This window comes from Oncorhynchus kisutch, linkage group LG5, assembly GCF_002021735.2.
Source record: "Oncorhynchus kisutch isolate 150728-3 linkage group LG5, Okis_V2, whole genome shotgun sequence".
In the NCBI taxonomy this organism is placed as follows: Eukaryota; Metazoa; Chordata; class Actinopteri; order Salmoniformes; family Salmonidae; genus Oncorhynchus; species Oncorhynchus kisutch.
Genome location: NC_034178.2, coordinates 3708045 through 3729138, shown reverse-complemented (window position 1 = coordinate 3729138; position 21094 = coordinate 3708045). Strand labels below are relative to the sequence as shown.

Sequence of the window (21094 nt, the reverse complement as noted above, 5' to 3'; positions counted from 1 at the left end):
TTGTTTGTGTTCTCCTTTCTCTCTCCTCTTGTCCCTTTCCCTGCCTTCTCTCTCTGTACCCCGTATTCCCCCTCTCCCTTCTCTCTCCATCTCTGTACCCTGTATTCACCCTCTTCCACCCCTCTCTCCTGCTGTAGTTTGCATACCGGTCCCGTGTGCGTCCTTGTGTGGTGTACGGAGGGGCTGACATTGGCCAGCAGATCAGAGACCTGGAGCGAGGCTGTCACCTGCTGGTGGCTACACCTGGACGCCTGGTGGACATGATGGAGAGGGGCAAGATCGGCCTCGACTACTGCAAGTGAGTAGACTTCCAACATGCTGGACTGCTGGCAGACTGAGCTGTCCCAGACATAGCGTCTGGTTCTTGACTTCATTGTTTTTGAAAGGTGTAGACAAGTTACAAAGCCCCAGAGCCCAGTCACTAGGCACTTTACCTAGATTAATAACCTAAGCCCTATTCGTATTGGGTTAGTTTTACTGGGGGAGATGTGGTGATTTGTTCACAGAATTCCCATCTGTGATTTAAGTCCTGTCCAAATCTTCCATGTCTGTCATTTTTAAGTAGCTAGGTTTTTCCAGCTGGATTTACTACTTTCCTGCATCTCCAAAGTACTCTGATAATACTAGTCATGTGCGACTCAATATCCCTGTCTTTTGAGAGAAATGTCTTGAGTTTGACAGGCGTTGCTCATGGTTTGAGCAAGAAACAACTGATTTAGATGGGTTTTTAAGTGTATGTATGAAGGGCCTACATGTACCAACTTTCAGTGAATGCTTTTGTTTACGTTTTGTTGCAATTAATTGAATGTTTTTTTGTGCATATTTAATCGAACACTTGCTGTTAATAGATCGCAAAGCACCATTACAACGTAGCTAAACTTTTGGAAATGACAACTTCCCTTTCTCATCCATAGCCGAAAAATGCATCGCAAGTCTGCTATTTAGCTCGCATCTGTGGAATGGGGGCCTTTTAAGGACGTTTTCTACTGCAGAATGCTAAAATACCCTTATGATTGTACTTCCTCAATCCAAAGCTGGCTTGGTATAGTTTAGAAACTTGGGAGCTAAGCTCTAGTTATCAGTGTAGCCTGTTGTCACCTGGACATGTTGAAATATATCTTCACACCTAGAATAAAACCTCCAGGTTTCCGTCATAACTGTCAATTTATTGAATAGGAAAATAATTAATTACGGGGCAGTTTGGGGAAATAAACTTAACCCATCTGAATCGTCCTCTGGAATAAGACATTCTGGGGCAATAATTACATAACCAATGTTCTCTAGTAATACTAGCGCTGTGCAAATGAAGCTCTAGATGAATTGCGTACATGTGGGCAATATGATTCATTCCACCTAGTCCATCAGAGTGCAAGCAAGAGCTGAGACCATATTGCGTAGCCCAGCTCTAAATCTCCTGATGCAGCTTATCAGACTATTGATTAGTTGAATTGGCCTGCTGGACAGGAAAGGAATCCTACATACCCATGCGACTATGATGGGAAAACAGGTCTACAGCCAATCCCTGACCCTGTTTCTGTTAGTTATCTGGTGCTGGATGAGGCTGACCGGATGTTGGACATGGGTTTTGAGCCCCAGATCAGACGCATCGTGGAGCAGGACACCATGCCCCCTAAAGGCATCCGTCAGACCATGATGTTCAGCGCTACCTTCCCCAAGGAAATCCAGGTACTCACACCCACATGGTGTTAAACTCCCTTTCCTAAAGAGATCATGGTACATGGACAATAATTGTTACTTTCCAGTCTCCACAATTGCTTATGTATTTGTCAAAAGTATTGTGCTTAATGAGGAAAGGTGTTATTTGCCATATGTCCTCTCTATGGTGTATTAACCCACCTTTCCACACACACTTAATAAACTGTCCTCCATGTTGGCTCCACAACAATAACACAAACCCCTCGGTCAGATCCTGGCGCGTGACTTCCTGGAGGAGTATATCTTCCTGGCAGTGGGAAGAGTGGGCTCTACCTCTGAGAACATCACCCAGAAGGTGGTGTGGGTGGAGGACGGTGACAAGAGGTCCTTCCTCCTGGACTTGCTCAATGCTACAGGTAACTACCTGGACTATACCTGTTGCTGGCTCAACCCCCCTCTCCTGTCCCTGTGTGTTACTTACTGGAACTTTTACTTGTAGTGCAGGGTTTCTCAAAGCTCATCCTGGGGACTCGCTCACTGTGTTCTGGATTTTACTCCAATTAAGCAACAATTGTATATACATTGATATGTGGTTGGTAAGGGCATTGAGTTATCTGAAGGAAGCTTTGATTGGTTGAAATTAACCTGTGTGGACAGTGGGTGTTTGAGGACTGGAGTTGAGAAACCCTGTGTTTAAATAGCCCCTTGGTGTCTTATGAATATGTTGACTTGATCAGTTGGGCTAGGTGGAATCTGCAACGGCATGATTTCCCAACATCAGCTGGCTTTATTCAAATCTAACTAAATCCTGAAGCTAATCATTGATTGAATATGCAGACATGTCTTTGATAGGACATCTTCCCAGCAGATTCCACCTGCTCCTAACACTAGGCTAGTTCCTGATTTTAAAGCTTGTCAGATGTAAGCTATAGATCTTAGAAGATGGGTAACCATTCAGCTGTGAGGGTCTAGTATTGATTGCATTAGGTATTCTGTTCTTTCAGATGGTCATAAGCCTGGGTTTTGTTCAGTGGGCAGTTTTTGTGTGTTGAACGTGACCCAGTGTTGGTAGTGTCATAGGGTCAGATGTGAGGTGAAGACTTGTACTCTAGCTTAGGTATGTTGGCTATCATAAACTGTCCCTGCCTAGTATCCCCAACCCCCAGTTACTCCTATGCAGAGCCATGTACACACAGAGTTCAGGAAACCATCCTCCATGTTGGCACCAAATGTTCCTCAACAATAACATTCTAATAATGAGGTCGTATTGGAACTTGTTGGTACCATTAATGGCGGCCATTGGGTTTTCTGATCTCTGTTGGCTAGCCTCCCCCTTTTAATGTCACTTATGAACTGTTGAAACTGCAATGAGTTTATCATCGGGTTTGGTTTTATCCAAAGTCATTCCGAGTGAAGTTCAGGACAATGCAGGTGAAAACATAGAGAAACCTGGTAAGTAGGAATTTATTATTACTAAAGTGGATGTAGAAGCTTGTATCTCATTTCATATTTCAGTTTATTGATTTATTGCTTGGCCTGTATTGGTTACCCATAGTAGTCATCCATTTGTGTCCAGGCGAGAAGGTCCCGTTGGTTCTGATCAGCCATCTAGTGTGGTTGTCATTGTGAGGTCATAAACTGTTTTGAAGGGTGTTGTCTCCTTTGTGTGTGTGGGGGGGGTTGATTTGTTTAGCACACATCCTGCTTGCTACTGCAACCGTTTGCCATTTCCTACACATATGCTTTTGTTATGATGGCCACGGCAGCTTGCAAAATGTTCACTGCAGGTAGAAAAATCAATAACATGATCCACTATTCTACCAGATGGAGAAACATGTTCAAACATATCTCATCTGAATGGGCTGTAACATTTTAAACATTTTGAAGAAGCCCTCTGGTCATCATGCATCACGACTCACTGTAGAGTAGCCCGACACAGCTTTAGATATGCAGCTTTTCTTTGCCAGAGCTTCCATTTCTTAGCAACACTATGGATGTTTCTCCTCTCTCCTACTCCCACAGGGGGTAGTGGGTAGATGCTGTTTCCATACCTGTAATGTCTCCCCTGGGGCTCATTTAGGAGGGTACTGAGCAAGCGCTGAACGTTGCAGATAGAAATGCCACGAAATGCCACGAGACCTGACGCTAAGCCTCCCATATCAGAAACTGAGGCCATGTCTGTTAGAAATAGATTCTGTATATCTGAACATTTTTAAGCAGTGACTCACCGGTCATCCTTCTCCTCCCCAGGTAAGAACTCTCTGACGCTGGTGTTTGTGGAAACCAAGAAGGGAGCGGATGCCCTGGAGGACTTCCTGTACCGTGAGGGATACGCCTGCACCAGTATCCATGGCGACCGCTCCCAGAGGGACCGAGAGGAGGCTCTGCACCAGTTCCGCTCGGGACGCTGCCCCATCCTGGTCGCCACGGCGGTGAGTCTGCAAGCTGACATTTTGGTTTGAATTCTACAGCTCTGTGACAGGTAAAATATATTGGTTGACAAATGATAAAGCCCAAACACAACTAGGTCTTTGTTCAATACTGTTCAAGGCCTGGTCTTTGTTTTGCAATATGGTTGCATGTTGGGGTCATTTAAAAAGGGAGCTAACATGCTTCTGTTCCAACAAGGCGGCCAATAGTTGAATTCGGTCTCTTGTACCAGGTGGCTGCCCGTGGCCTGGACATCTCCAATGTCAAGCACGTCATCAACTTTGACCTGCCCAGCGATATAGAGGAGTACGTCCACCGTATTGGCCGTACTGGACGTGTAGGCAACCTGGGTAAGCCTCTACAACATTCAAGAACTCTCAACTCACCACTCAACGACAAGTAATGCAATTTTAAAAAAATTTAGATAACTATTTGACTGTAACATGGTGAACCCTCTCCTCTCCCAGGTCTGGCCACGTCATTCTTCAACGATAAGAATGGCAACATCACCAAGGACCTTCTGGACATCCTAGTGGAGGCCAAACAGGAAGTACCCTCCTGGCTGGAGAGCCTGGCCTATGAACACCAGCACAAGAGTAACACCCGCGGACGCTCCAAGAGGTACACACACACATCACATGCTTACACACACACTCCTACATAAAGGAGCAGAAGTACAAGGGTTTAGAGATGTTTCACTCTCTTAATCACTGACTCATCCTCTCTGTTTAGGTTCACCTCTGGTGGCTTCGGAGCTAGGGACTACCGTCAGACCAGTGGCGGCGGCAGCACTGGAGGGTTCGGGGGTCGTGGTGGACGCCAGCCTGGTGGACACGGAGGAAACCGTGGATTCGGTGGCGGCGGTAAATATCAGTTAAAACCTCACACTGGAGCAACATTTGGGTATAAATATTACTGTTGGTCTATCCCACAATTCTTAGGACACAAGTACAAGAGTTAGTGTTTAATTCCAACCATGCTCCACACAGTCCTAATTCTCTTAACACTGTCCTGATCCCCCCCCACCACAGGTGGCTTTGGAGGCAACTTCTACACCAGTGACGGCTATGGAGGAAACTACACTCATCAGGGGGGAGTGGACTGGTGGGGCAACTAAACATCCCTCCAACCCTATCCCCATCTACCTACACCCCCCCCCCCCCCCCTACCATCGCAGTGGGTCGCGCCACGCCAAACTCACTGATAAGGAAACCACATGTGTAACCTAAGCCAGACTATATAAACCCCCGTGTAGCTTCCAAACAGACTGCAGTACATTACCAGCTGTGATTCTCTGACCGCTTATCCAAAAAATGGAGCTGAGAGACGGGGGACCGAGAGGACAGCTGACCAAGAGGAAAGCTGGAGCCACTGAGCGATTCCTAAAGAAACATGGCACCGCCAGGCTCTGGAGTCATCGTGTGGCCGCCCGAAGTGACTATAGCGTATTTAGGATCTTGGGACTTGCAGTTCATTTTTTTCTTTCACGACAACTGCTTTTTCTTTCTTTGTAACAAAACAAACTGAGGATCATTTGTTTGTAAATGTACTGTGCCTTTAACAATTAGATTGTTTTATCTGTATTTTCTTTTAAGCGTCATAACTGGCTAAAACCTGGCCAACAAGAACTAAATTATATATTTTTTGTTTTGGGGTTTAAATGTGGTTTTGTTATTTTATTCGGAAGGAAAGCAAAATAAGCTTGAACTAAATATCCAACCTTGGCAAACACTGAGATGACATGACTTTTGAGTGAGTCATTTGTCCATTTGAGCTTCAAATTTGTCACAGGGTAATCTGATGGCTCAAACTAGCTCCGACCGCATGTTGCAGCCATCCAATGAGAATTCCGCTATAGGTTTTCAAACCCTTGTGTGACGAAAGTGCACTTCAAGGAAAAAAAGAGTTCAAAATATTTTTCGCTCACTCTATCCTGGAGAGGAATATGGTAGTCTTCACTAAACGAGCCATTCCAGTTGTACGATTTTAAAATGGAATATTTAAATGGTATGTTCATACATACAAGCTATTTGAGCAAGTCGATGCTCAAAGTTCAGTTCCCCACTAACAAATTGACTTGGCATTGTGGCACCTAGTGAAGCAACTTCTAGCTGCCTGGTGGGTGAATTTAGTTTTTGATTGAGCTTTTTTACTTAAACATTTTGGAGGATGGAAATTGACAAATATCCATCCTTCTGAGAGAATGTTTCTTAAACTGGTCAATTCTAAAACAGCACTTGCCATATAGAAAGTGAAGTTCGAATGGTTGCCATAGGACCACACAGTAACCTGGGTGGCTTTGCTTTTTGTCAAGGCCATCCTGGGATGAAATACGCATGCAAGTGTTGTTGTTTTTTGGTCAAGGAGTTAAAAAAAAATGCAAAAGGAAATTCTGCAGCAGGCTTTTATTTCATTACAAAATGTCGTTCTCTTACACCTTTTAATTTAGTTCTCTTTTTCAAGCTGCGTTTGAATCCGAAGGACATTCTCGGGTTAACTGTTTAAAGACACACGCTCTTCCTCCTCAGAGAGCGTAGGAAGGTCAGAAGTTAAGGGTCAGCAATGTACAGACGAGCAAACTGAATTGCACACGTAGCAAAGGGTGATGGGAAGTGCAGTTTATTTACCAGTGCACCATTTTAAGAGGCAATGTGGTTTTCCTGTGTATCCTGGCTGGTGAATCTAGCCCACGCGACCCGGCCAAAGACGGGGGTGCTTTAACTATCCTTGATTTCTGACACAGAACCAATGCAGCTATTCTTCCCTTTGTAGGGTTGGGCCGCCTTGATGTATTATGTAAAACCACTGGCCAGTTTACTACTATAGCTGGCATCCAGGCTTCCTCCTTATATAGGAGGGAGGCCCAATGTTGGCTAGAAAATGGCATTTTAAGTGCAATAGGTATATATTCTCAGTGTGTCTGTCGTGCCTTGACATTTTGAATTAATAAGTGGTTATGAAGCAGATGCACTGACAGTATTGTGTTAATTTAAGATTGAATGGTGCTACCTAAGTTAGGTCTAGGCCCCTTTGTGATGTTACTTAACAGCCATCAAGTTTAAAAAAAAAACATTTTATTGCACATCTAGAGTTTTATATAAATGTCTTGAGTGTGTGTCCTTAAAGCTTCCGAATTTTGTGTGTGAGGAGATTGTGAAAAACGCAGCTTGTTTACGAAAGGGGACGGGTTATCACTATTTAAACCAGGATTTATTTGGGACCAGGTGTTAGTTCAGTAGCAGTCTGAGAATTGAGCTATTTGCACACAGATTACTAGATTCTACTTTTGCTGCTAGTTTGTGTAATTTATTAAGCATTTTTGAGAAATATTTATTTTTATAAGCCTAAAGTGATAGTTTAAGGAACTTGACCAAAAGACAGTACAAAAACACTGGCACTTGAATGTTGAATGTCACCGGTATGCGTGGAAATTTATATTTTTCGGGGTAGTGTGAGCTTTTTAATGTCAGTCATATTGGACTCAAATCAAAATCCACACCTGTTACTTCTAGTAGTACTGGCCACACCGTCTAATCAACCTTAACGTTTAATTGGCGAACAAAATTTGAAACAAACAACCAATGCCAAGGTTTGGATAAAAGTGATAACATTTTCTAAAAAATATTGTACCAGTGCAAGAAGTGTCCAGATTCTCTCCAATTCAATTAGCTTTTCCTTGTTTTTGAGGGTTTTCTTCCCTCCCCCAGCAAATGTCTGGCACATGGCAATCTTAAAGAAAGAAAACATGTGGCTCTGCTCTGTTGTATTTGCATATTTGGGCCTCTGTGTGTGTTCTGTGGAGTGTGTGTGTGTGTGTGTGTGTGTGGTGAGTCTTACAGTAACATTGGCTGACTGAGTCTGAAAAGTAAAGGTTTGGATGAAACGTATGAATGGAAATGTGAAGCTGCGGAGAGGAGAGGTTGGAGAGCTTTCGGCTGGCCAGACACTCCCCTGAACGCCACTGAGTCGCCCACTAGTTTGTATTTGCTTTATGTACTAGTTTAGAGGCTGTGCACTGCACGAGAAAACACCTGTGCATTTATTGTATGATTTTACCAAAATTAAAAGTTTTGACTTGCAAATACTTAACCAACTTTTGTATATCATGTGTCCAGAGTTTAACATTCAAGCCTGCGCTATGAAGTTATTTATTGACTATGATAAATATATTCCATTCCACCTTCATTAGTAAAACATTTAAAAAAATAAGTGTTCCCTTGCACACCCACAGTGATTGAGCTGATGGTTTGACTAGTGGAGGTCAACTCTAAGTAAGATTAATCAATTGAACCAGATGTGTTAATACAGGGCTGGAACAAAAGCCAGCACCCCCTGTAGCTCTCCAGGAACAGGGTTGGTGACCACGAATACAGGACGAGGATCTATGTGCTTATTGGTCTCTGGTATCGGGCTCAAAGGTAATTGGTTGGTCTTCTGGTTTGACATCTGGCCAGAAGTCTGGATTCTCTTGGTACCATTTGACTGAAAAACAATGGAGAGGACACTTTAGAGATTCACCCCTTGTGCTAAAATATATGAAAGTCAATCTAAGGAATCCATAGAGTAATGTGTTCATGTACTGTACCTGTCCTTCTGATACCCTCTGCCCATGACACTGCAGGCTTCCAGCCCAGCCTCCACAGCTTCTCACAGTTCACAGGGTACCTCAGGTCAACCACTGGCCTTGGGTGGGTGAGAGGTTCAACAATGTCAGTGTCTTAGGAGCCAATCACCCAGCTTGCCTTTCTCACACTGGTTTCCATGGCAAAGACATGCTCAAAGGAAGTAAAGGCTCAAAGTGTTTAGTGTGATCCCCTTATACTTCACTCACCGGTCAGGCACAAACTCCAACCAGTCGTCCAGTTCTGCATCAGGTACATGCCTGACCTGTAACACACATTACTGATCCACTGAAAGACATCTAATAAAGAGGACTACAGAGTGACCAGACACACACTTCACCCACCATCTTGATAAATTATCTGGCTAGTTGAATGATGGGTTTCCTACCATCTTGATAAGTTCTCTGGCTAGTTGAATGATGGATATCTCGAAGTCGGTCCCGATGTTGTAGGTTTCTCCCACCGTCCCCCTCTCCAGGATGGTGTGGAATGCTTCAATGGCATCATCCACGTACAGGAAGTGGCGAGATTGGGGGCTGGTCCCTTGGATGGTACTGTGGCAGAGAGGAGCATGGGATATGTAGGCTTTATTTGAAACAATAACATATGAAGTAAAAGATGTCCACATAGTCTGGGATGATGTCAGTGCTCTCTTAAAGTTGAAGTATTTACCATTTTTTGTTCAGCTGAAGGAAGGACACAAATTTTGGAATGACCTGGGGGTAAAAAAAAAAAGTTTGTTGAGACATCTTAAGAGACCAGACACACAACAGAAATATATAGAACTGTGGTTCACGACCTGGGGTACTTGAGAAGACTCATGAAACCATAGGGTTACTGGTAAAATGCACATTAGAGGGTACTCCGGGCAGAGCAAAATTCAGTTGGTGGTACAGTAATGGAAAAGGTTGGGAACCACTGATAAAAAATATAGATACTATATTGACCTTCTCCAAGTACTGTCTGGGTCCATATACATTATTGCTCCTTGTTATTATAACAGGAAACTGAAAGAAAAAGCCAAATATTAATACAAAATAATACAAAAATGTGTACATGCCTCACAGAAAAACTTGGTTATAACTGTGGTATGTCTGTTGACAGTATTTACTACCTTGTGTCTCTCCCTGTAGGACAATACAAGACACTCAGCAGCTGCTTTAGACACCGAGTATGGGTTGTTGGGTCTTCTTGGGCTGGTTTCATCTAATTCCTGCATGGGGGTAAAAAAGACCGCTTTTAACACTGGGGACTGACAGTACTGCAGACAAAGAACCTTAAAAAATGGCAAAAGAAGTGGAGAAGTGGCACCCAAAAACTTGGAGTTCAAATGTAAATGTGGCATACACCTTACAAAAAGTTATATTTATGTCAGGATATCAGTGAAAATGATATGAGTGGACTGACCTTATACAGACTCTCTCCATACACCTTACAAAAGGTGATGATATTTACGTCAGGATATCAGTGAAAATGATATGAGTGGACTGACCTTATACAGACTCTCTCCATACACCTTACAAAAAGTTATGATATTTACGTCAGGATATCAGTGAAAATGATATGAGTGGACTGACCTTATACAGACTCTCTCCATACACCTTACAAAAGGTGATGATATTTACGTCAGGATATCAGTGAAAATGATATGAGCGGACTGACCTTATACAGACTCTCTCCATACACCTTACAAAAAGTTATGATATTTACGTCAGGATATCAGTGAAAATGATATGAGTGGACTGACCTTATACAGACTCTCTCCATACACCTTACAAAAAGTTATGATATTTACGTCAGGATATCAGTGAAAATGATATGAGTGGACTGACCTTATACAGACTCTCTCCATACACCTTACAAAAAGTTATGATATTTACGTCAGGATATCAGTGAAAATGATATGAGTGGACTGACCTTATACAGACTCTCTCCATACACCTTACAAAAAGTTATGATATTTACGTCAGGATATCAGTGAAAATGATATGAGTGGACTGACCTTATACAGACTCTCTCCATACACCTTACAAAAAGTTATGATATTTACGTCAGGATATCAGTGAAAATGATATGAGTGGACTGACCTTATACAGACTCTCTCCATACACCTTACAAAAGGTGATGATATTTACGTCAGGATATCAGTGAAAATGATATGAGTGGACTGACCTTATACAGACTCTCTCCATACACCTTACAAAAAGTTATGATATTTACGTCAGGATATCAGTGAAAATGATATGAGTGGACTGACCTTATACAGACTCTCTCCATACACCTTACAAAAAGTGATGATATTTACGTCAGGATATCAGTGAAAATGATATGAGTGGACTGACCTTATACAGACTCTCTCCATACACCTTACAAAAAGTTATGATATTTACGTCAGGATATCAGTGAAAATGATATGAGCGGACTGACCTTATACAGACTCTCTCCATACACCTTACAAAAGGTGATGATATTTACGTCAGGATATCAGTGAAAATGATATGAGTGGACTGACCTTATACAGACTCTCTCCATACACCTTACAAAAAGTGATGATATTTACGTCAGGATATCAGTGAAAATGATATGAGTGGACTGACCTTATACAGACTCTCTCCATACACCTTACAAAAAGTTATGATATTTACGTCAGGATATCAGTGAAAATGATATGAGCGGACTGACCTTATACAGACTCTCTCCATACACCTTACAAAAGGTGATGATATTTACGTCAGGATATCAGTGAAAATGATATGAGTGGACTGACCTTATACAGACTCTCTCCATACACCTTACAAAAAGTGATGATATTTACGTCAGGATATCAGTGAAAATGATATGAGTGGACTGACCTTATACAGACTCTCTCTATACACCTTACAAAAAGTGATGATATTTACGTCAGGATATCAGTGAAAATGATGAGTGGACTGACCTTATACAGACTCTCTCCATACACCTTACAAAAGGTGATGATATTTACGTCAGGATATCAGTGAAAATGATATGAGTGGACTGACCTTATACAGACTCTCTCCATACACCTTACAAAAAGTGATGATATTTACGTCAGGATATCAGTGAAAATGATATGAGTGGACTGACCTTATACAGACTCTCTCCATACACCTTACAAAAAGTGATGATATTTACATCAGGATATCAGTGAAAATGATATGAGTGGACTGACCTTATACAGACTCTCTCCATACACCTTACAAAAAGTAATGATATTTACGTCAGGATATCAGTGAAAATGATATGAGTGGACTGACCTTATACAGACTCTCTCCATACACCTTACAAAAAGTTATGATATTTACGTCAGGATATCAGTGAAAATGATATGAGTGGACTGACCTTATACAGACTCTCTCCATACACCTTACAAAAAGTAATGATATTTACGTCAGGATATCAGTGAAAATGATATGAGTGGACTGACCTTATACAGACTCTCTCCATACACCTTACAAAAAGTAATGATATTTACGTCAGGATATCAGTGAAAATGATATGAGTGGACTGACCTTATACAGACTCTCTCCATACACCTTACAAAAAGTAATGATATTTACGTCAGGATATCAGTGAAAATGATATGAGTGGACTGACCTTATACAGACTCTCTCCATACACCTTACAAAAAGTTATGATATTTATGTCAGGATATCAGTGAAAATGATATGAGTGGACTGACCTTATACAGACTCTCTCCATACACCTTACAAAAAGTAATGATATTTACGTCAGGATATCAGTGAAAATGATATGAGTGGACTGACCTTATACAGACTCTCTCCATACACCTTACAAAAAGTTATGATATTTATGTCAGGATATCAGTGAAAATGATATGAGTGGACTGACCTTATACAGACTCTCTCCATACACCTTACAAAAAGTTATGATATTTACGTCAGGATATCAGTGAAAATGATATGAGTGGACTGACCTTATACAGACTCTCTCCATACACCTTACAAAAAGTTATGATATTTACGTCAGGATATCAGTGAAAATGATATGAGTGGACTGACCTTATACAGACTCTCTCCATACACCTTACAAAAAGTTATGATATTTACGTCAGGATATCAGTGAAAATGATATGAGTGGACTGACCTTATACAGACTCTCTCCATACACCTTACAAAAAGTTATGATATTTACGTCAGGATATCAGTGAAAATGATATGAGTGGACTGACCTTATACAGACTCTCTCCATACACCTTACAAAAGGTGATGATATTTACGTCAGGATATCAGTGAAAATGATATGAGTGGACTGACCTTATACAGACTCTCTCCATACACCTTACAAAAAGTTATGATATTTACGTCAGGATATCAGTGAAAATGATATGAGTGGACTGACCTTATACAGACTCTCTCCATACACCTTACAAAAAGTGATGATATTTACGTCAGGATATCAGTGAAAATGATATGAGTGGACTGACCTTATACAGACTCTCTCCATACACCTTACAAAAAGTTATGATATTTACGTCAGGATATCAGTGAAAATGATATGAGCGGACTGACCTTATACAGACTCTCTCCATACACCTTACAAAAGGTGATGATATTTACGTCAGGATATCAGTGAAAATGATATGAGTGGACTGACCTTATACAGACTCTCTCCATACACCTTACAAAAAGTGATGATATTTACGTCAGGATATCAGTGAAAATGATATGAGTGGACTGACCTTATACAGACTCTCTCCATACACCTTACAAAAAGTTATGATATTTACGTCAGGATATCAGTGAAAATGATATGAGCGGACTGACCTTATACAGACTCTCTCCATACACCTTACAAAAGGTGATGATATTTACGTCAGGATATCAGTGAAAATGATATGAGTGGACTGACCTTATACAGACTCTCTCCATACACCTTACAAAAAGTGATGATATTTACGTCAGGATATCAGTGAAAATGATATGAGTGGACTGACCTTATACAGACTCTCTCTATACACCTTACAAAAAGTGATGATATTTACGTCAGGATATCAGTGAAAATGATGAGTGGACTGACCTTATACAGACTCTCTCCATACACCTTACAAAAGGTGATGATATTTACGTCAGGATATCAGTGAAAATGATATGAGTGGACTGACCTTATACAGACTCTCTCCATACACCTTACAAAAAGTGATGATATTTACGTCAGGATATCAGTGAAAATGATATGAGTGGACTGACCTTATACAGACTCTCTCCATACACCTTACAAAAAGTGATGATATTTACATCAGGATATCAGTGAAAATGATATGAGTGGACTGACCTTATACAGACTCTCTCCATACACCTTACAAAAAGTAATGATATTTACGTCAGGATATCAGTGAAAATGATATGAGTGGACTGACCTTATACAGACTCTCTCCATACACCTTACAAAAAGTTATGATATTTACGTCAGGATATCAGTGAAAATGATATGAGTGGACTGACCTTATACAGACTCTCTCCATACACCTTACAAAAAGTAATGATATTTACGTCAGGATATCAGTGAAAATGATATGAGTGGACTGACCTTATACAGACTCTCTCCATACACCTTACAAAAAGTAATGATATTTACGTCAGGATATCAGTGAAAATGATATGAGTGGACTGACCTTATACAGACTCTCTCCATACACCTTACAAAAAGTAATGATATTTACGTCAGGATATCAGTGAAAATGATATGAGTGGACTGACCTTATACAGACTCTCTCCATACACCTTACAAAAAGTTATGATATTTATGTCAGGATATCAGTGAAAATGATGAGTGGACTGACCTTATACAGACTCTCTCCATACACCTTACAAAAAGTAATGATATTTACGTCAGGATATCAGTGAAAATGATATGAGTGGACTGACCTTATACAGACTCTCTCCATACACCTTACAAAAAGTTATGATATTTATGTCAGGATATCAGTGAAAATGATATGAGTGGACTGACCTTATACAGACTCTCTCCATACACCTCATCTGTACTAATGTAAATAAACTTCTCCACCTTGGCCTCAAAAGCTGCTTTCAGTAGCACCCTTGTCCCCTCCACGTTCACCATGTGGTATCTGGACGGCCATAAGAAGGACGTCTCTGAAAAGGGGGCACAGAAGCATATGGATGAATGTCTTGCTCTATGGGTCACTGAGTGTTGTCAACAATGCCTTTGATTGTTTTGGCATGGTAACAACACAATCTAAACAGTAAAAAGTCATTTCTTACCAACATGTGTTTGAGCCGCAAAGTGAAATACAATGTCGATGCTTTCTGTTGCAAAGATGTGGTTTACCAAGCGTGGATTGCATATATCCCCCTGTTTAAGAAAAGGGACAAACCATGACACATATTCAAGCTAACAGTCTTTATGATTAAAAAAATATATATATATATATTCTTTTACAATAAACAAAAACATACATAGACAAAAACAATAAACAACTTAACATTCATACATTTCCAAACATTAATCACACCATACGTACTCAGACCCAAATGTTCCCACCGTAACCACACAATATCTTGTTTGTAACGCTTTTAAGACTCTGCCCCATATGACTTCAAATTGTGTTATTTTGTTTCTGTCCTAGACAGATCTTTTTTCAATGTTTAAATAATAAAGCATTTGATTCTTCCATTCTCTTAATGTTGGAGTATCATTATACTGCCAGTATTTAAGTAATAGTTTATTCAATATAATTGTCCAACCCATTCGGTATCTGACCACACCCCTATATGCCATGTCTTGAAATATGCAGAAAGACGGATTAAAAGTAAACTGACATTGTACAACTTCTGACAACTATCTTTCTAACTCCACACAAAACCTTTGGACCATAGCACTCCTAGAAGGCATGAATTATTGAGTCATTGTTAGTTGTGCTGTAGAATTTGTGAATTTTGTCTCGTATAATACATTGTATACATTAGTTTATACTGGATTAAGCATATATTGTCATTAACTGTAATTTTGTTCATTATGTTTTTCTAAGACATTGTTAGTTCATTAGGCTTTTTTTGTGCAAGGTTTTGTATATACACTGCTCAAAAAAATAAAGGGAACACTTAAACAACACAATGTAACTCCAAGTCAATCACACTTCTGTGAAATCAAACTGTCCACTTAGGAAGCAACACTGATTGACAATAAATTCCACATGCTGTTGTGCAAATGGAATAGACAACAGGTGGAAATTATAGGAAATTAGCAAGACACCCCCAATAAAGGAGTGGTTCTGCAGGTGGTGACCACAGACCACTTCTCAGTTCCTATGCTTCCTGGCTGATGTTTTGGTCACTTTTGAATGCTGGCGGTGCTTTCACTCTAGTGGTAGCATGAGACGGAGTCTACAACCCACACAAGTGGCTCAGGTAGTGCAGCTCATCCAGGATGGCACATCAATGCGAGCTGTGGCAAGAAGGTTTGCTGTGTCTGTCAGTGTAGTGTCCAGAGCATGGAGGCGCTACCAGGAGACAGGCTAGTACATCAGGAGACGTGGAGGAGGCTGTAGGAGGGCAACAACCCAGCAGCAGGGCCGCTACCTCCGCCTTTGTGCAAGGAGGAGCAGGAGGAGCACTGCCAGAGCCCTGCAAAATGACCTCCAGCAGGCCAAAAATGTGCATGTGTCTGCTCAAACGGTCAGAAACAGACTCCATGAGGGTGGTATGAGGGCCCGACGTCCACAGGTGGGGCTTGTGCTTACAGCCCAACACCGTGCAGGACGTTTGGCATTTGCCAGAGAACACCAAGATTGGCAAATTCGCCACTTACGCCCTGTGCTCTTCACAGATGAAAGCAGGTTCACACTGAGCACATGTGACAGACGTGGCAGAGTATGGAGACGCCGTGGAGAACGTTCTGCTGCCTGCAACATCCTCCAGCATGACCGGTTTGGCGGTGGGTCAGTCATGGTGTGGGTGGCATTTCTTTGGGGGGGCCGCACAGCCCTCCATGTGCTCGCCAGAGGTAGCCTGACTGCCATTAGGTACCGAGATGAGATCCTCAGACCCCTTGTGAGACCATATGCTGGTCCGGTTGGCCCTGGGTTCCTCCTAATACAAGACAATGCTAGACCTCCTGTGGCTGGAGTGTGTCAGCAGTTCCTGCAAGAGGAAGGCATTGATGCTATGGACTGGCCCGCCTGTTCCCCAGACCTGAATCCAATTGAGCACATCTGGGACATCATGTCTCGCTCCATCCACCAACGCCACGTTGCACCACAGACTGTCCGGGAGTTGGCGGATGCTTTAGTCCAGGTCTGGGAGGAGATCCCTCAGGAGACCATCTGCCACCTCATCAGGAGCATGCCCAGGCGTTGTAGGGAGGTCATACAGGCACGTGTGGAGGCCACACACACTACTGAGCCTCATTTTGACTTGTTTTAAGGACATTACATCAAAGTTGGATCAGCCTGTAGTGTGGTTTTCCACTTTAATTTTGAGTGTGACTCCAAATCCAGACCTCCATGGGTTGATAAATTTGATTTCCATTGATCATTTTTGTGTCATTTTGTTGTCAGCACATTCAACTATGTAAAGAAAAAAGTATTTAATAAGAATATTTCATTCATTCAGATCTAGGATGTGTTATTTTAGTGTTCCCTTTATGTTTTTGAGCAGTGTATTGCCTTTCATATGAATATCTTTTCATGACACAAATAGGATTCCCTCAACATTGCTCTGATGTCCAAAAGCTTTCAGGTCAAAATTTCAAGATATAAAACCTTTAAGTTTCATTTATTTGAAATTGTCTACATTGGTCTGTCCAAAATGCATTTTTAAATCTGTCATGGAAATAATTGTATTTCCTATTCTTGTGTAATTTATGGTTTCTATGCCTTCAATTTTCCATGTGGGCCAATTTATCAGAGAACTCTGAAAAGCTATCCAAGGATTGTTCCAGAGGGAGTGAAATTGGTTCTTGTAGAATATGTTTCATTTTCTTCCATGTTGTTACTGTTGTTAACTATGAAGTTGTTCATGTTCTTAGTTCCATCCTTTGAAAACAGACACTTAAAGAAAATTCTGGGGAAGAGCATGCGCATCTTCAATATGTACCCATTGTTCCTCTTTACTGTGTTTAACAACATGTTGCAAGTAAAAGCCTTGGGTGGCGAGTTGATACCATTCCATATCTGGAAAGTTAAAAAACACCCTCAGACTTAGGAAGATGTTACAAACTATCATTTTTATTCAGTGGTAATTGCCCATATGAAGTCTGTTATGGCTGAGTATACATTTGTAAATAATGTCTTCGGTGGGTTAATTGGTATATAACTGAAAATACACAGAACAAAAATAACAAATAAATAAATAAACAAAAATGTATGTAAAATGTTGGTCCCATGTTCCATGAGCTGAAATAAAAGATAAGAGAAATGTTCCATACCCACAAAAAGCTTATTTCTCTCGAATGTTGTGCACACATTTGTTTACATCCCTGTTAGTGAGCATTTCTCCTTTGCCAAGATAATCCACCTGACATGTGTGACATATAAAGAAGCTGATTAAACAGCATGTCATTACATAGGTGCACCTTGTGCTGGAGACAATTAAAGGCCACTCTAAATTGTGCAGTTTTGTCACACAACACAATTCCACAGATGTTGAGGGAGAGTGCAATTGGCAGGCTGACTGCAGCACTGTCCACCAGAGCTTTTGCCAGATAATTGAATGTTAATTTCTCTACCGTAAGCCGCCTCCAATGTTGTTTTAGAGAATTTGTCAGCACGTCCAACTGGCCTCAACTGCAGACCACATGTATGGAGTCGTATGGGTGAGTGGTTTGCTGATGTCAACGTTGTGAACAGAGTGCCCCATGGGTGGCGGTGGGGTTATGGTATGGGCATAAACTCCGAACAACGAACACAATAGCATTTTATTAATGGAAATGTTAATGCACAGAGACACCATGACAAGATCTTGAGGCTCATTGTGCCATTCATCCGCCACCATCACCTCATATTTCAGTATGATCATTTTGATTTTATTTGTACCTTTATTTAACTAGGCAAGTCAGTCAGGAACAAATTCTTATGTACAATAACGACCTATCCCGGCCAAACCCGGACGACGCTGGGCCAATTGTGTGCCATCCTATGGGATTCCCAAATCACGGTCAGATGTGATACAGCCTGGATTCGAACATGGATTCAACATTCCACAGGCCAAAATCAACAGCCTGATCAACTCTTTGTGAAGATGTGTCATGATGCATGAGGCAAATGGTGGTCACACCAGATACTAACTGTTTTTTTGATCCACACCCTTTTTTAAGGCATCTGTGACCAACAGATGCATATCTGTACTCCCAGTCATGTGAAATCCATAGATTCGGGTCTAATGAATTCATTTCAATTGACTGATTTCCTTACATGAACTTTAACTCAGCAAAATCTTTGAAATTGTTGCATGTTGCGTTCATATTTTTGTTCAGTAAAATATAAAACTTTGGGAGCTATGACATTCCAAAGAGGTTAATCTAACTGTAAGATTTATGGTGAGATTGTTCCATTTAATTAGATATGCTTTCATGTTGTTGAGTAATGGGATAAAGTTAACTTTATATATTTGTTGTTTGTTGTCACTTATTAAGTATCCTAAGTATTTCATCTTTTTTATGGTCCACAAAGGATTGCTGTAGTTCATGAGTTATTACTTTTCTAATTGCCATTATTTCAGTTTTTTTCAATGTTAATTTCATATCCTGAGATTTTTGAGTATTCCGAAAATATTTTGAACAAGGGGGACATTGAGTTTAAAATATTAGTCAGGTATATAAGAAGATCGTTGGCAAATTAGTATATATTCATGTTTATCAATACGGATACCTGTTACATTTGAGTCCTGTCTAATTATTTCTGCAAGAGGTTCAATTGCCAGTGCAAACAGGAGGGGAGAGAGGACATCCCTGTCTCGTGACACTGGCACTCCATATACAGTGATGTTACATAACAGCAGGACTTGGCAGTTCTCTCACCCTGATAAAGGTGTAGTTCTCATTCTCCTCTACAGACTCCAGGTTCCTGAGATTGGAACAGTAGTCCAGCTGTACGGGACCAGGAAAAGTTACACAGTCACTCACAGGAAATGATGACAACTTGGAATTCTACAGTCACATAATGTGGTAGTTAGGGTGTATGGGAAATAAGCTTCACATCGTTTTTTTCCCCACATACACCGGATATGTGCAGTGAAATGTGTTGTCAAATCAAATCAAATCTTATTGGTCACATACACATATTTTGCAGATGTTATTGCGGGTGTAGCGAAATGCTTGTGTTCCTAGCTCCAACAGTGCAGTAATATCTAACAATACACACAAGTCAAAAAAAAGTAGAAGAATGGTATTAAGAAATATAGAAATATTAGGACAAGCAATGTCAGAGTCCGGAGTATAAATATATGGACAGCTGGACTACTGTAATTATGGATAGAATATGTAGTATATCTGGGAACCACTGATATAAAGTATATCAGTATATCTGAAGAATACGTAGGATAGAATAGTTTATGTACAGCAATAGTTGAATAGGATAAACCTTGACTATAATACAGTATATACATATGAAATGGGTAAAACAGAATGTAAACATTATTAAAGTGACCAGTGTTCCATGTCTATGTTGCACCTTGGCGGCAAAGGGAACAAGAGGCCCCAGCTTGAACAGGGCTTGAATCTGTCTTACAGGAAAGCACATTTAGCTCCTACTCACATTGTCAAAGTTGATGATACGCCAATCTGGGTGCCTGTTGACTAGGGAGCAGACAAAATGGGACCCACTGTATTGGGAAAGAGTTACAGATGAAACATGTATAGTATGCAATGAAATCTCATATTTTACATACATTGTAGATTCAACTTGCTTGTTTTCTGTAGTTTAAGTCTTTGTCAGAACACTACTGATTGTCATTATGATGATGATGATTTGCTAACTGTTACTTACATGAAACCTGCCCCTCCAGTCACCAGGACCGTTTTGACAAAGTCCATCCTCGCACAACCTGTTGATGTCTCCTCACAACTCTTCTCCTGGATCTTCAGTTTTCATTGAAGCCCAAAGGCGCTCGCCTAGTGACATAAATTATGCCTACCTTAGCTAGCTAACTAGCTTACCTGTGCTGGAGTGTGTCTTAGTGTTGAGTAAACAAGAGATAATCTCATAAACTATATGCAGGAACTGATTTTAAATGATTGAGGCCATTCTAAAGCGAAGCACATCGACAACACGTTAACGAACAGCTAGATTACATTACTCAGATGTTTGTGTTGTCACCAGTTCATGTCAGAAGCAGTTGATACAGTAGAAACCAACATCAGCAAAATGTAATGTGCAACTTTTGCGACAG

At 40.9% G+C, this 21094-nt stretch overlaps 2 protein-coding genes across 13 annotated transcripts in view; one reads left to right on the top strand and one right to left on the bottom strand.

Moving 5' to 3' along the window:
- LOC109890521 (ATP-dependent RNA helicase DDX3X-like) overlaps positions 1 to 8170 on the top strand; it is a 19768-nt gene extending 11598 nt beyond the window's left edge. For 5 of the 10 annotated variants that reach the window (XM_031824113.1, XM_031824112.1, XM_031824120.1 and 2 more), the window contains 9 exons: positions 138 to 298; positions 1542 to 1686; positions 1928 to 2072; positions 3058 to 3108; positions 3907 to 4088; positions 4319 to 4436; positions 4554 to 4707; positions 4819 to 4949; positions 5118 to 8170. In XM_031824113.1, coding sequence (XP_031679973.1) covers positions 138 to 298; positions 1542 to 1686; positions 1928 to 2072; positions 3058 to 3108; positions 3907 to 4088; positions 4319 to 4436; positions 4554 to 4707; positions 4819 to 4949; positions 5118 to 5203 — 1173 coding nt within the window. In that variant the 3' untranslated portion in view covers positions 5204 to 8170. The remainder of the gene's footprint in view (positions 1 to 137; positions 299 to 1541; positions 1687 to 1927; positions 2073 to 3057; positions 3109 to 3906; positions 4089 to 4318; positions 4437 to 4553; positions 4708 to 4818; positions 4950 to 5117) is intronic. The other 5 variants (XM_031824121.1, XM_031824118.1, XM_031824117.1 and 2 more) reach the window with 1 other exon arrangement.
- On the bottom strand, positions 6690 to 21094 carry LOC109890358 (dTDP-D-glucose 4,6-dehydratase). 3 transcript variants are annotated; one of them, XM_031824122.1, is made up of 13 exons: positions 20692 to 21094; positions 20461 to 20527; positions 19725 to 19793; positions 14972 to 15062; positions 14700 to 14842; positions 14615 to 14638; positions 9823 to 9921; positions 9656 to 9715; positions 9381 to 9424; positions 9097 to 9262; positions 8918 to 8973; positions 8672 to 8769; positions 7177 to 8568 (listed from the first exon to the last, which is right to left on the bottom strand). In XM_031824122.1, exons 1-13 carry the CDS (start codon positions 20736 to 20738, stop codon positions 8477 to 8479), a joined length of 1056 nt encoding a protein of 351 aa, XP_031679982.1. In that variant the 5' UTR covers positions 20739 to 21094; the 3' UTR covers positions 7177 to 8476. The 3 variants fall into 3 exon arrangements, with proteins under 3 accessions (XP_031679983.1, XP_031679982.1, XP_031679984.1); XM_031824123.1 differs by lacking the exon at positions 14615 to 14638 and having other exon boundaries at positions 6690 to 8568; positions 20692 to 21093; XM_031824124.1 differs by lacking the exon at positions 14615 to 14638 and having other exon boundaries at positions 14757 to 14842; positions 20692 to 21093.

Bases quoted from the DNA above. Each gene is read 5' to 3' on its own strand.
- LOC109890358 (XM_031824122.1), bottom strand. From the start codon at position 20,738: ATGGACTTTGTCAAAACGGTCCTGGTGACTGGAGGGGCAGGTTTCAT. The intron at 9,716-9,822 runs GTAGTAAATACT...TTTTTCTTTCAG, and splicing joins CCTACAGGGAGAGACACAAG to TTTCCTGTTATAATAACAAG. The intron at 8,569-8,671 runs GTACAGTACATG...ATTGTTTTTCAG, and splicing joins AGAGGGTATCAGAAGGACAG to TCAAATGGTACCAAGAGAAT.